Source organism: Pundamilia nyererei, unplaced genomic scaffold (assembly GCF_000239375.1).
Source record: "Pundamilia nyererei isolate P.nyererei 1_Seehausen unplaced genomic scaffold, PunNye1.0 scaffold00563, whole genome shotgun sequence".
NCBI lineage: Eukaryota > Metazoa > Chordata > Actinopteri > Cichliformes > Cichlidae > Pundamilia > Pundamilia nyererei.
In genome coordinates this window covers 1-11476 of record NW_005187964.1, presented here as the reverse complement: position 1 = coordinate 11476, position 11476 = coordinate 1, and the positions used below count along the sequence as shown (strand labels likewise).

Here is an 11476-nt window from a genome sequence, read left to right as displayed (position 1 = left end):
TGTGTGTGTGTGTGTGTGTGTGTGTGTGTGTGTGTGTGTGTGTGTGTGTGTTGACTAACCTTTGGGAGCTGAGTAATAACCCGGTCCTTCTTCACAGGTGGCAACATGCTGATGCAGCTGATCGATGCACACACACGCATGAACACACACCTCCTTCAAGAAGCCGCTATCACCACTACAAGCACACGTTTCATTCACTGCAAGAGGACGCACTTCTTGTATTTATCCCTTTCTCATAAATCACCCACAGAACTACAGAATCCACGCAGCACAATGCCTTCTAAGCTTGTCAGAATTTAAAATTTAAATTCTATTTTTAGTAGTCAATGGACAGTAATGCAGAAATACACAAACAAATAAAGTTTTTCTTTTTAACAAAGAAATCTTAATGGATTTTCACCAAATGTTGTAGAAACGTAGACAGTCACCTGAACAAAGTTACTAATGTCATTACTACTACTTCTCATGGCAGCACTGCAGACCCCAAACTAACATTCCTTACGGGCCTGTTTGCTGGTCAAGGATTATGCAAGTTGTAAAAATCTTTACCTGAAGCACTCAGAAGATGTGTTATCCAAAGTCCGCAGAGGAAACAAATTCAGAACAAAATGACGGTCCCACAGCCTCAGAGAGAAGACCCACATACTCTGAAATGAGCGACGAGACACAGAGTTAGCTGTCAAACAGCGACAATGTGCGGTCACAGGTCACATTTTATATTAAGAAATAGCTGCATTTGTTAACGGGAGAAAAAAATAAAATTCACAGTTAAGTGGACAAACATAAATTACTAGCTTGAGCACATAAACAAATAAATAACACACAAAAGTAGGTGATGACCACTATAATACAGCTCTTAGCTGGTAATTAGATGCTAAAATGCTAACAAAAAATCCGGCACGTTGTTATAAATAAAACAAAAATGTTCAAATGGTTAAAATACACGCATTTAAAAAAAATTATCTATCACCACAGTTAAAGTGTTATTTAAAAAAGAAAAGAAAAGAAAAGAAAAGGATTATCAAAGCTAGCGAGACGTTGGAGTAAGTGAGTGACGGTTTTCTCCGACAAAATGCGAAGAAAGCCGAAGTAGCACTGACGTTTTATTTCCGCGACAGCCGCAGTATAAAAACGCGCAAACGCGCATTGTTCGCCCTTTTGGTCTCTTCTCGTCCGGTGTGGTTCATTGTCGCTAGTTTCGCTGAACTTGCGAAGTGCATTGATACGTGAGAAGGCTGCCGTGGTTTTAGATGAAAGGCCCTGCGTTAAAGGTTAGTTTGTAAGCGTGTTTAAGTCGTGATTTCAGTTCGTTAAAGTTGAAGGTTAGCATTGTTCTTAGTTGTGATGTTGTAGCCACGTGGGGAGGACTGCTGGTCCTGTGCTTTTTGCTTTCTGCATATCTTAACGCAAGCATTGAATGCCTCCTCGATGTCTCATGTCTGCCATGAGTCTGGAAAATCATATTTCTGAAAGTCTGACGCACTTATGCTACTGATAAAAAGTGGTTGTGCAAATTATTTCAAACCCATTCATTCTCTTTATCTTTGTGTGAAGAACATAAAATAGTGAATTTTGAATTCTCAGAAAGCTGTCAAATGGCTGAGTAACAATATGAACACCATTGAAGGATTTAAAAAATAATTATTATTTTCCTCTCACTCTCAGGTGGACCTAGCGCTTTTGGGTCACAGTATGAGTACAAAAATTGTTCTGTTCAAGTCATCCTGTGGTCTCCTTGTGTCCTTGGAAGGTGAGTGACCATAAAGTGGACCCAGCTCTTTGTCTGATACATCTGTAACCGTGATGAAAACTGTGAATAGGAAGTGCCGTCTGATGCGATAACTGACGATGTTTCTCACTCACTGTTCTGAGCCTCAGTCTCAAAATAGCTCTGTGGTAATAAGTCTGTTCACATGAGTAGAAGTTAACTTCTGTTTGCTCTTCAGGCTGCTCGGAAGATGCCAGATCAAGAGGATGACAAACCAGGATCATAGGTTGGCTTAATAGTTCTGAACCCATGTAGTTCTGATGCATGTCAAAACAAATGAACTCACACGCTCACGGTTTCCTCCTCCGGGTAAAGGAAGAGAACTTGAGCATCCGTGAAGGATGTTTGTCTGCATGGTGCGTGCACTCCCAGCTGAACTAGTGGACAGATGTGGATTTGTTACACACAGGTAAATTTCCATTCCTGCCCATAAGCAAGAAAAACTGGCTGCTTCTGTTGTGATGAAATTTAAACTGATAACAGCTGGAATTACCGGCAGATTGTTCAGTGTTGATCATTGGTTTTCTGAACACAAAGTGAGAATAAATTTGTCTAGAATTGACTTGATCAGTTCAAGTGGCTCACCATTTTGAACTTTGTTTCAGATGTCTCTAAGTGAGCTGGTTGAGATTCATCTGAAGACATGCCTAGCCAGTCTTCGTAAGTACACTTATAACAAATCTGACAGTATTTAAAGATAAGCTCACCTTTGTACAACAAGGACTGATTTTTAAAGTACTCACTGTGCACCACATGGAATTGACATCATTTGAAATCTTGCTGGGATTTGTTTGTATAATTGTGTCTGATCCTAAAAAGCTTTCCACATTTTGTCCAGTGAAATAAAATCTGTTTAAAATTGAATCCAATGCTATTCATCATTGTGTGATACTTCAGTGTGCTTTGTTGTGCGAAGGAGAGTTAATTGGAAATGCATTTCCTAAGAGTCCTATGAGCCCTGAGTGGCTGTATCGATGATGAAAACCTGGAATAGGAAGTGCCGTCAGATGCGACAACTGACGATTGTCTCTAATCCACCTGTCTGAGTCTCTTCAAATTAAAGAAATTGATGCTTATCAAAGTGTGCTGCATATTCTGATGTCTCCCTTTTTTATTATCAGGTCTGTCAAATGTTGACTTGGTTCACTGTCCAGTGAATTTATCAGGTAACATTTTTCCTCTATATGACAAGTACTTATCATAAATTGTGGTGATGAAACCTAAACTGAAAAGCTGGAATTACCGTCAGATTGTTCAGTGGTGATTGTTGGTTTTCTGAACAGAAAGTTGGAAGCGTTACATTCTGCTGTTAGACGAAAGCTTCTTGACATTAACTTCCTCTTATTTATGTCTCAGAACTGGATTCAGTGGCTGCAGAGACTCTGCTTCAGTATACATGAATCCAGAGCTCGGTAAGATACATGACTGTTAAGTTATTGATTAAAGGGTCAGATGTCTTAAGTCCTATAATTGTCTTTTAGCAATAATGTGGTCTGTTTAGTGTGACCTCTGCTGGAGAAATGCAGTGATGAAGTTTGAAAAATAACATGATGCAGTAAAGAAACTTTTTGGAATTGTTAGCCTGTTTTCACTTTAATCTGTGTTGGCTTTTTATTTTGCACATCGTTCAGTCTATTTCCTTTCTCTCAGGTGAAAAGGGGACTTGGACTGGATCTTTATGTGAAGATGGAAAGCATTTATTGCAACATTAAGAGCCGATGTTGCTGTAATTTGAATAAACTGTGGACATGAAACCAGTGTTCTCATCATTGTGTTAAACGATAGGCTTGAATTTTAATTCAACAACACCTGGCTGGCGCTCAGTAAAACACAGACTTACTTTTTAGTCTCAAAGTGTTTTAATGGCTTGGCTTTCAATATTATCTGACTTGGACTTGAACCACATCAGGTGACTGTAGCTTTACTCCAAATTTACTGCAAAGAGTCCTGATCTGAAATGAACAACGGACTTGACAAAATATAGGGAACATCAGATTTGGGTCTGATTGCATCACAGCAGCTTGAGATGAGAACCTGCCACCAGCAACCCTGTTACTCTGGAAAATCACTGTCAGGTTTGAACTAAATCTATATAAATTTACTGAGTTGTAAAGCAGTCTGGCTGCTGTAAATAATGAAGTGGCTGGTGAGTGTTTATCATGCTTCTGTTGGATTTATTTTTATTGTATAGCACCTTTCAGAACTCAAGTCATTCAAAAAAAATGGCAATTTAGCTTTCTTAGGTGTAAAGTCACTGACTTTTCAGAACATGTTTCAACAATCAGAATTGGTAGCTCTGTTCCTGGCTCTTCATCGGAATCTAATGAGCAAGATGAGCAACTCCAAGTCAGCCCTGGCAATAAAGTTGAATCAACTTAAATTGAAGTCTAAAGCTCAAATGCGTCTGTTTCAGGAAAATGTCTTTAACAAGTTTGGACTGGTGAATACTTGATTTTATCTTAGAATTGTTTAACAGTTGCGCTCTCTGCAGCTGGCAGAGCAAAGCATTTTATGTAGTTGGCTGTAAATATAGGGACAAATGGCAAACGGAGCATGTTTCTTAAGGCTGTAATCACCTCACTAGTAATGGGTAGATGAGGCTTCATAAAGCGTTTCAGCACATTCCTCAAACTAGCAAAACAGCAACACTGTGTAGACACAGTGTTGCTGTTTTGCTCCATACTGACACTTGCTGGACCTTAAATATCATTGCAGGCAACTTACTTGACACAACAGACACTGATTTAATGACCTAGTTATTCTTGTATACACTGTAAGGTATTGTACTTTCTATGGAATCATTTTATATCTTTTACATTTCAAATATTGTAGACATCTTTAAAATATATTGTGAATGACATTAAGTGAAAATTAAACTGAAAGTATTCTGAATATAATATTACCCATTTAAATGTAATTGACTCAGAGTTTATTATAAATTTCTATTCAGAAAAATAAGTTTATCCAATGTTTTTGCATTCAGTCTATTGCGTTTTTTTGACGCCATTTCCCCAGTTTTGGAAAACTGACAGGCATAGATGAAGCTGGGGTACACAAAAAATGTAAAGCCAGGTGGAAAAGGTCCCCCAGTACGTTAAAGGATCCTCTGATCTTGGAATGTTTCTCTTCGACACTCTCCACAATACTAAGGGGTTGGCAGTCCTCTATAATAAAATTCAGGACTGCCTGATCCAGAACGGTCTTCCTAGATGCTTGTTTTCAAAATAATAAAACACATATTAATACAAAAAAAAATGATGATAAAGCTGTTCAGTGTCTATATAGGTCTACCTCTGTTCATTCTCGGTGTGTTTGTCTCCTCATTTTCATGTTTGGCTCTGTAATGCCTAAACACTGAGGTGTTTATGTTTGTGTTAGAAATGCAGAACAGATGCGACATTTAACCTGCATAAAATGAAATAAATAATTTACACTGCAAGTCTCATCGCTGATGGATTACACTGAAACAAAGACAGACAAACTATTTGCAGTTAAAAGATCAAAATGATCCCACACAACAGAAACATTTAATTTTCTTTCGGGCTCCATTTTGTTATGGAGAGATGTGTAATTTTATTTATTTTTTTTTTTTTTAATCTTTGCGAGAGTAATTTCGTGTTTTTTTGGTGGCGATACAGCAGCTGTATCGCTCACGTGACTTTTTCTTAAAGCGACACACGCACCGATACAGGTTTCACTCTGTGAGCTTGATATATGCGCCTGTGCGTTAGTGTTGCTGGACCCATCACTACACCTCACATTTTTTTCAGATGAGCTTTGAACAAAAGTCACCAATATTGTCTGATGGTGTAAATCAAAAGAGGCAATGCAAGTATATCTTATTGCCTCTGCTGCAGAAACATGATTCGACATAGTGAAGGTAGATAAATTAAATACCTTGTTTAATAGTTGGAGAAAAACTCAGAAGTTTAGGAGGCATAGTGGAAACATTGTCTAAGTTTGTTGAATAAGGAGCTATGACACAAAAGGAAATGGGAACACCACAGGGATAGGCCATGCAGAGCATTAGTATGACAGAGGAGTATGCTAAGGAACAGGGTGAGATAAAAGCAAGTGATTATGTATTTTCTTTAAATCAAATCAAATCAAAATTTATTTATATAGCACATATTAAAACAACAGTGTTGACCATAGTGCTTCACAGTCAGTAAAAGCATGATACAATTTAAAAAAACAATAAAAGAGGACAACAAACAATAGGTAACAACACAACAAGCTAGACCAGCCAACTTGGGACTCCAGTCTTATGTATTACATTGTCAATATATAAAAGAGGGTGTGTGCTGCACATGTCACACCTTGCAATTTCAAGGAGGGATCAGTTGGTTGTCACCGTGCACAGGTAATAATCTCTGTTCCTTTCAATGGTAGCTCTCACATGGAGTTAGGTGTCTCTGAATTATTATTTTTTCCTTGCACCAGAATCTGTCGGAAGACTTCGTCATCATCATCATCATCATCATGGCTAAATCTGAAACTTGTCTCGTCAACTTGCATTACCAGGATGGCAGCGAGGGAAGCCCCTCCAACCCTGCCAAGTTCAAAAATCAGGACTTCGCTCAGATAAAAGCTGACTGCCTCCGGAAAGGAGAACTGTTTGTGGACAATGAGTTCCCACCAAACGGTCTTTCTTTGGGTGACCTGCCTGATATGAGTTCCTCACAGGAGAGTGAAGTGAAATGGCTTCGACCAGCAGTAAAATCATTTTAATTATATTTATTTTTCTTTCACTTCGAAATCTGATGGATTGTTAGTTAGCATTTCTGTACAGTAGGAAAATAGATTATTTTTACATGCTTGTCAGCATATTTTTCTCCACTGTCTTTTCAAGGATTTATTGAGAAAACAAGGAAAGAAGGATCAGCCTGCTTTCAGTAAAGATGGTATGTCACGATTTGACTTTGGACAAGGCGACGTGGGTAAGCAAAACTTTCTTGCTTATAGCCAATGACAATGACAACTATGTTCCACATCTTGGGAGAACTATTAGTTTCCTCCTTTTAACAGGTAACTGCTGGTTTTTGTCTGCAATATCTGCGCTGACCTTCCAAGAAAATCTGATGGCACAAGTTGTGCCAATGGACCAGTCCTTTGAGAACTATGCAGGAATATTTCACTTCAGGGTAACAAAGGATTAATAAATGTGTCTAAAGAATACTGTCACAAAACAGAAACACAACACATTGTGGTTAATTATTTCAGAGGTGGTGAGTAACGAAGTACAAATACTTTATTACTGTACTTAGAATTTTTAGGTATCAGTACTTTACTTGAGTATTTCTTTTTCTGACAACTTTTTACTTTTACTCCCTACATTTAAACAAATATCTATACTTTCTACTCCATACATTTTCCAAACAGCCTCGCTACTTTTGTTTTAACATATTTGAGGTGAGTAATTGTTTCACGTCACTGCAAGTCTTGGCGATTGTGGCTCAAGAGTTGGCCGTTCATCTTATAAGTGGAAGGTTGCCAGTTCGAGCCCCGGCTCCGACAGTCTTGGTCATTGTGTCCTTGGGCAAGAGACTTCACCCGTTGCCTACTGGTGGTGGTCAGAGGGCCTGGTGGCGCCAGTGTCTGGCAGCCTCGCCTCTGTCAGTGCGCCCCAGGGCAGCTGTGGCTACAATGTAGCTTGCCAGCACCAGTGTGTGAATGGGTGGATGACTGAATGTGTAAAGCGCTTTGGGGTCCTTAGAGACTAGTAAAGCGCTATACAAATAAAGGCCATTTACCATTCAAACATCAAACTGATTTGAGCTTAAACAGTAACACATGAAAGATAATCCCTTTCCCCAGTACAAGGGGAACAGTGTTTTTTTATGCTGTGAAACCTGCTGAAAAACAAGCTGAGGCAGATTTGCTGTGTTATTCAAAGGTGGCTTGAAAAAGCTTTGCAGGTCAGTGCAGGATAAACAGGTTAGTTTGCTTTACTGTCATGGATGGATGATGATCAAATCACCACAGCCTGAACTATCACTGAATGGAGCTCTTAATAGAAATTATTGTGAGTTGTGATTCTTTTCTCCACTCTGAGCCATTAAAACTGATTTTAGGCCCTACATCAGGGGTGGGCAATTCCAGGCCCCGAGGGCCAGTGTCCTGCAGGTTTTAGATCTCACCTTGGGTCAACACACCTGAATCACATGATTAGTTCGTTACCAGGCCTCTGGAGAACTGCAGGAGCTAATTTAGCCATTTAAATCAGCTGTGTTGGTTCAAGGATTCATCTAAAACCTGCAGGGACACCGGCCCTCGAGGCCGGGAGTTGCCCACCCCTGCCCTACATGCAGAATCTCACTTTAACCTCTTGCCGACTTATTTTCTGTTTAGATGCAAAGTCACGCCTACAATCTAGGCAACAAAAAATGGAGGTTTTTGTATTTTCCTTCTGTTTCTCTGCTGATGTTCAGCTTATCCTAGAAATGTCTTCCAAAGAGCTACATTTTACTTTCTTACTTTGAGTACATTTCAGAGCCTGTACTTTATTACTTTAAAAAAGAAAGTGAAGAAGTGGAGTCAGTACATCAACCTTTACTGGAGTATTTTTTAACACTAGTATCTTTACTCCTAGTACAGAAATCTAATCTAGATCAAAGTACAGAATCTCGGTACTTTTGCCACCTCTGATTGATTCTTAGCTGTCCTCTCTGTTTCAGTTCTGGAGGTTTGGAAAGTGGGTAGATGTTGTCATTGATGACAATCTTCCAACGATCAAAAAGCGGTTACTGTTTGTGTCCTCGAAATGTGGAAATGAGTTCTGGGCTCCTCTGCTGGAGAAGGCATATGCCAAGTAAATAATCATCTCTCACACTTTCATGTAAATCAGTTTAGAAGGTCACATTTCTGATATGAATGTCATTGATTTAAAAATGTTTCTCCTTCTGGGTGCCTCCTTCAGACTTTGTGGCTCGTATGCAGACATGTATGCTGGGTTTCCATCAGAGGCCTGCAAAGATTTCACTGGAGGTGTAAACCAGACTTACAACCTGAAGGAGATGAACTCAGCTGGCCATGGTGATCTTTGGCTCACATTAAACAGAGCAACTAGGTGCCAATCACTGATTTGTTGTTGGACTTACCACGAAGAGGTAAAAAACAGACAAACAAAAAAAACCCCAACAAAAATCAATAACAATAGATAAAAAAACAAAACAACCCTTGTTCTGTCTTTTTCAGGGTGCTTTGGTCTCTGACACTGGATTGGTGAATGGCCATGCCTATTCCATCACAGGTGTCACTAAGGTAAACCAAGGAGCTAGAAATTTGCATTCAGCATAGGAAAAGAGTGAAAACAAGAGCCAAGAAAACTTAATTGCAAAAATTGTGATAGTATCAATGAATGTGATAATGTGATACCATTACTGAAGCATTTCCAATACCTGATGTCTTCACTTCATTATTTCATCTGAAGGTGGAATTAAACGGCTCCAAAGTACGACTGGTGCGAGTCATGAACCCATGGGGCCAACAGGAGTGGAACGGAAAATGGAGCGACAAGTACTTGACTTAATTAAACAACAAACAACGTCCATATATCGCTGACAATGACACAATTTGTACTAGCGTTGCACCTACACATACTCAACTCACAGTGTTATGATAAATAGACAGACATAAAACTGAAAAAAAAAATAGTAATTATAATTTAATCAGAAGCTGTTTACGCAAACCTACAACAGGCAGTTCAAGAATTTCCAAACATAAGATAAACAGTATAGCTGGAACAATAAGTGGTCAACAAAAGAGAGAGAGAGAAAACATAGGTATGCTGTGCAAAATGAAAATGGCCAGACATCCACAGAGAACAATAGCGGTGGATGATCACAGGATGCTTTCTAATATAAAGAAGAACAACTTATGAACTTCCAGCCAAATTAAAAACAATGACAAACACTCTCACATATTGAAGGGGAGTTTTCAGCACAGTGCAAAATATCTATCGACCTCAAGAACAGAAATGCTGTATGTGTAGTATATATATATATATATATAGTATATAAAATATATCTGTTTTGCAGCATTAAAGTCTGTCATTAACTTATTTGTTTCGTGTTCTCAGGTCAGATTTGTGGGACAGAGTAAGTCCAGAAGTTCGAAAAAAGTGTTTCAACCATGACGACGGAGAGTTCTGGTAAATTCTAAATTTTGCACACTGATTACTCTCAATATTTTAAAAAAGCTTTTAAAAACTCAAAAACAAAAAATCATATGATCATTTTGATGCATTACCAAAGAGTTTACATCTTATTATTTATTGGTTGATATTTTATGTATATATATATATATTTTAAATCTCTATCTGCTCATCTGTCTGCCAGGATGCAAATGGAGGACTTCTGTTCCTATTTTGCTTACGTATCCATCTGCTGTGAGACCCCTAACTTTCTTGATGGAGACTTAAAATGTCAGTGGAATTGCATGATTTACGATGGCAACTGGGTAGCAGGGAAATCTGCAGGTGGCAATGTGAAACACTGTAAGACAAGTTCACTCCTATCTAAACTTTAACTATCACTAAAATAATAATATAGTTTTTACATATTTATTTTATCTGTGCAAACACAAAACCCACCATAAATTTCTAAAATGTAATTAACAAGATGAATGTTTCCTCACTCTCTGTAGCCACCTTTGCAACAAACCCTCAGTATCGCATTCAAGTGACTGTTATAGACAAGAAGGAGCCAGGAGACAAAAACATCGTGCTCTCCCTGATGCAGAAACCTCAGGAGGGAAATCGCAATGAGATACGCCTCCACCGAACTAGACTTACCATCTATAAGGTATTCATTCTCAATGTGCTTCCTTTAATTTAAATAATTGTTAAATATTGCAACTGAATACTGAAGGACAAGAAACCAAATCTTTAAAATAATTGTATCACCCTGTTATGAAGACATGAGTACTTACCTAATTGAGCAGCTGAGTTAGTAAGACAATAATAATGAAAAAATGTCTTCGCTGATTTCACATTCATTAAAGTTACTATGGAAAATGGTTCCTGTGAAACAGTTTAATGAAGTTATTCTTACCATTTTCCAATTAACAGATTCCATCAGGGGTAAGTGCAAACAATAACAAATATATGAAACTTTGACTGTGCACCGAAAGTAAATTCAGCATTTTAATAACTTTAATAACAATGTACACTGAGACATTGACATTCCTTTATATTTCTGCCAGACGCCAAAACGACGCCTGCAACAGGATTTCTTTCAGAGGAACAGCCCTGTGAAGGCAGAAAAGACTTACAGGTCTGAGCGAGATCACATTGAACTCCACAGTCTGGAACCTGGAGAGTATGTGATCATCCCATCCACCAAAGAACCCAACATCACTGCAGATTTCGCTCTTGCTGTCTACACCAAGACTGATGAATAATATCATGTAAAGAATCCTTCACATAATGAAGGATTAATATGATTAACTCAGGATAATAAACTACATGAATTATTTATTTAACGACACCATAGGGTAATTTCCTATTTGTTAGCCAGACATGAGCTGTGTTATCTCTGCTAGTGGTGAAATATGGGTGGTTGGGTTAAAAATGGTCACATGATTCATACTGTCAGGGTTGTCTCGAAAAGCGGTCCCCAACCCCCGGGCCATGGACTGGTACTGGTCTGTGAGTCGTTTGGTACTGGGCCACGATAGTTGAGGCTCAGGTGTGAAATTTATGGTTTT

At 38.6% G+C, this 11476-nt stretch overlaps 1 protein-coding gene and 1 long non-coding RNA gene across 2 annotated transcripts; both read left to right on the top strand.

Annotated features, from left to right (window-relative positions):
• The first annotated feature begins 1124 nt into the window (after positions 1–1124).
• On the top strand, positions 1125–3522 carry LOC102209252 (uncharacterized). The gene is made up of 7 exons (XR_312400.2): positions 1125–1271; positions 1666–1750; positions 1947–2177; positions 2374–2428; positions 2890–2934; positions 3125–3180; positions 3419–3522. It is a non-coding gene; the product is annotated as an uncharacterized LOC102209252 (long non-coding RNA).
• Positions 3523–6198: 2676 nt separating this feature from the next.
• LOC102212137 (calpain-8-like) lies at positions 6199–11252 on the top strand. Its single transcript, XM_005754429.1, has 12 exons — positions 6199–6484; positions 6621–6708; positions 6797–6912; positions 8446–8579; positions 8688–8877; positions 8966–9031; positions 9201–9286; positions 9849–9920; positions 10108–10265; positions 10415–10572; positions 10839–10850; positions 10973–11252. The coding sequence occupies exons 1-12, from the start codon at positions 6251–6253 to the stop codon at positions 11168–11170; spliced, it is 1512 nt and encodes a 503-aa protein (XP_005754486.1). The 5' UTR covers positions 6199–6250; the 3' UTR covers positions 11171–11252.
• Positions 11253–11476: the final 224 nt, after the last annotated feature.

What these genes read in the sequence shown, in the direction of transcription:
- LOC102212137 (XM_005754429.1), top strand. Translation starts at nt 6,251, where the DNA reads ATGGCTAAATCTGAAACTTGTCTCGTCAACTTGCATTACCAGGATGGC. An exon ending in AACGGAAAATGGAGCGACAA is followed by an intron (nt 9,287 to 9,848) that starts GTACTTGACTTA and finishes TCGTGTTCTCAG; the next exon opens with GTCAGATTTGTGGGACAGAG. An exon ending in CATGACGACGGAGAGTTCTG is followed by an intron (nt 9,921 to 10,107) that starts GTAAATTCTAAA and finishes TCTGTCTGCCAG; the next exon opens with GATGCAAATGGAGGACTTCT.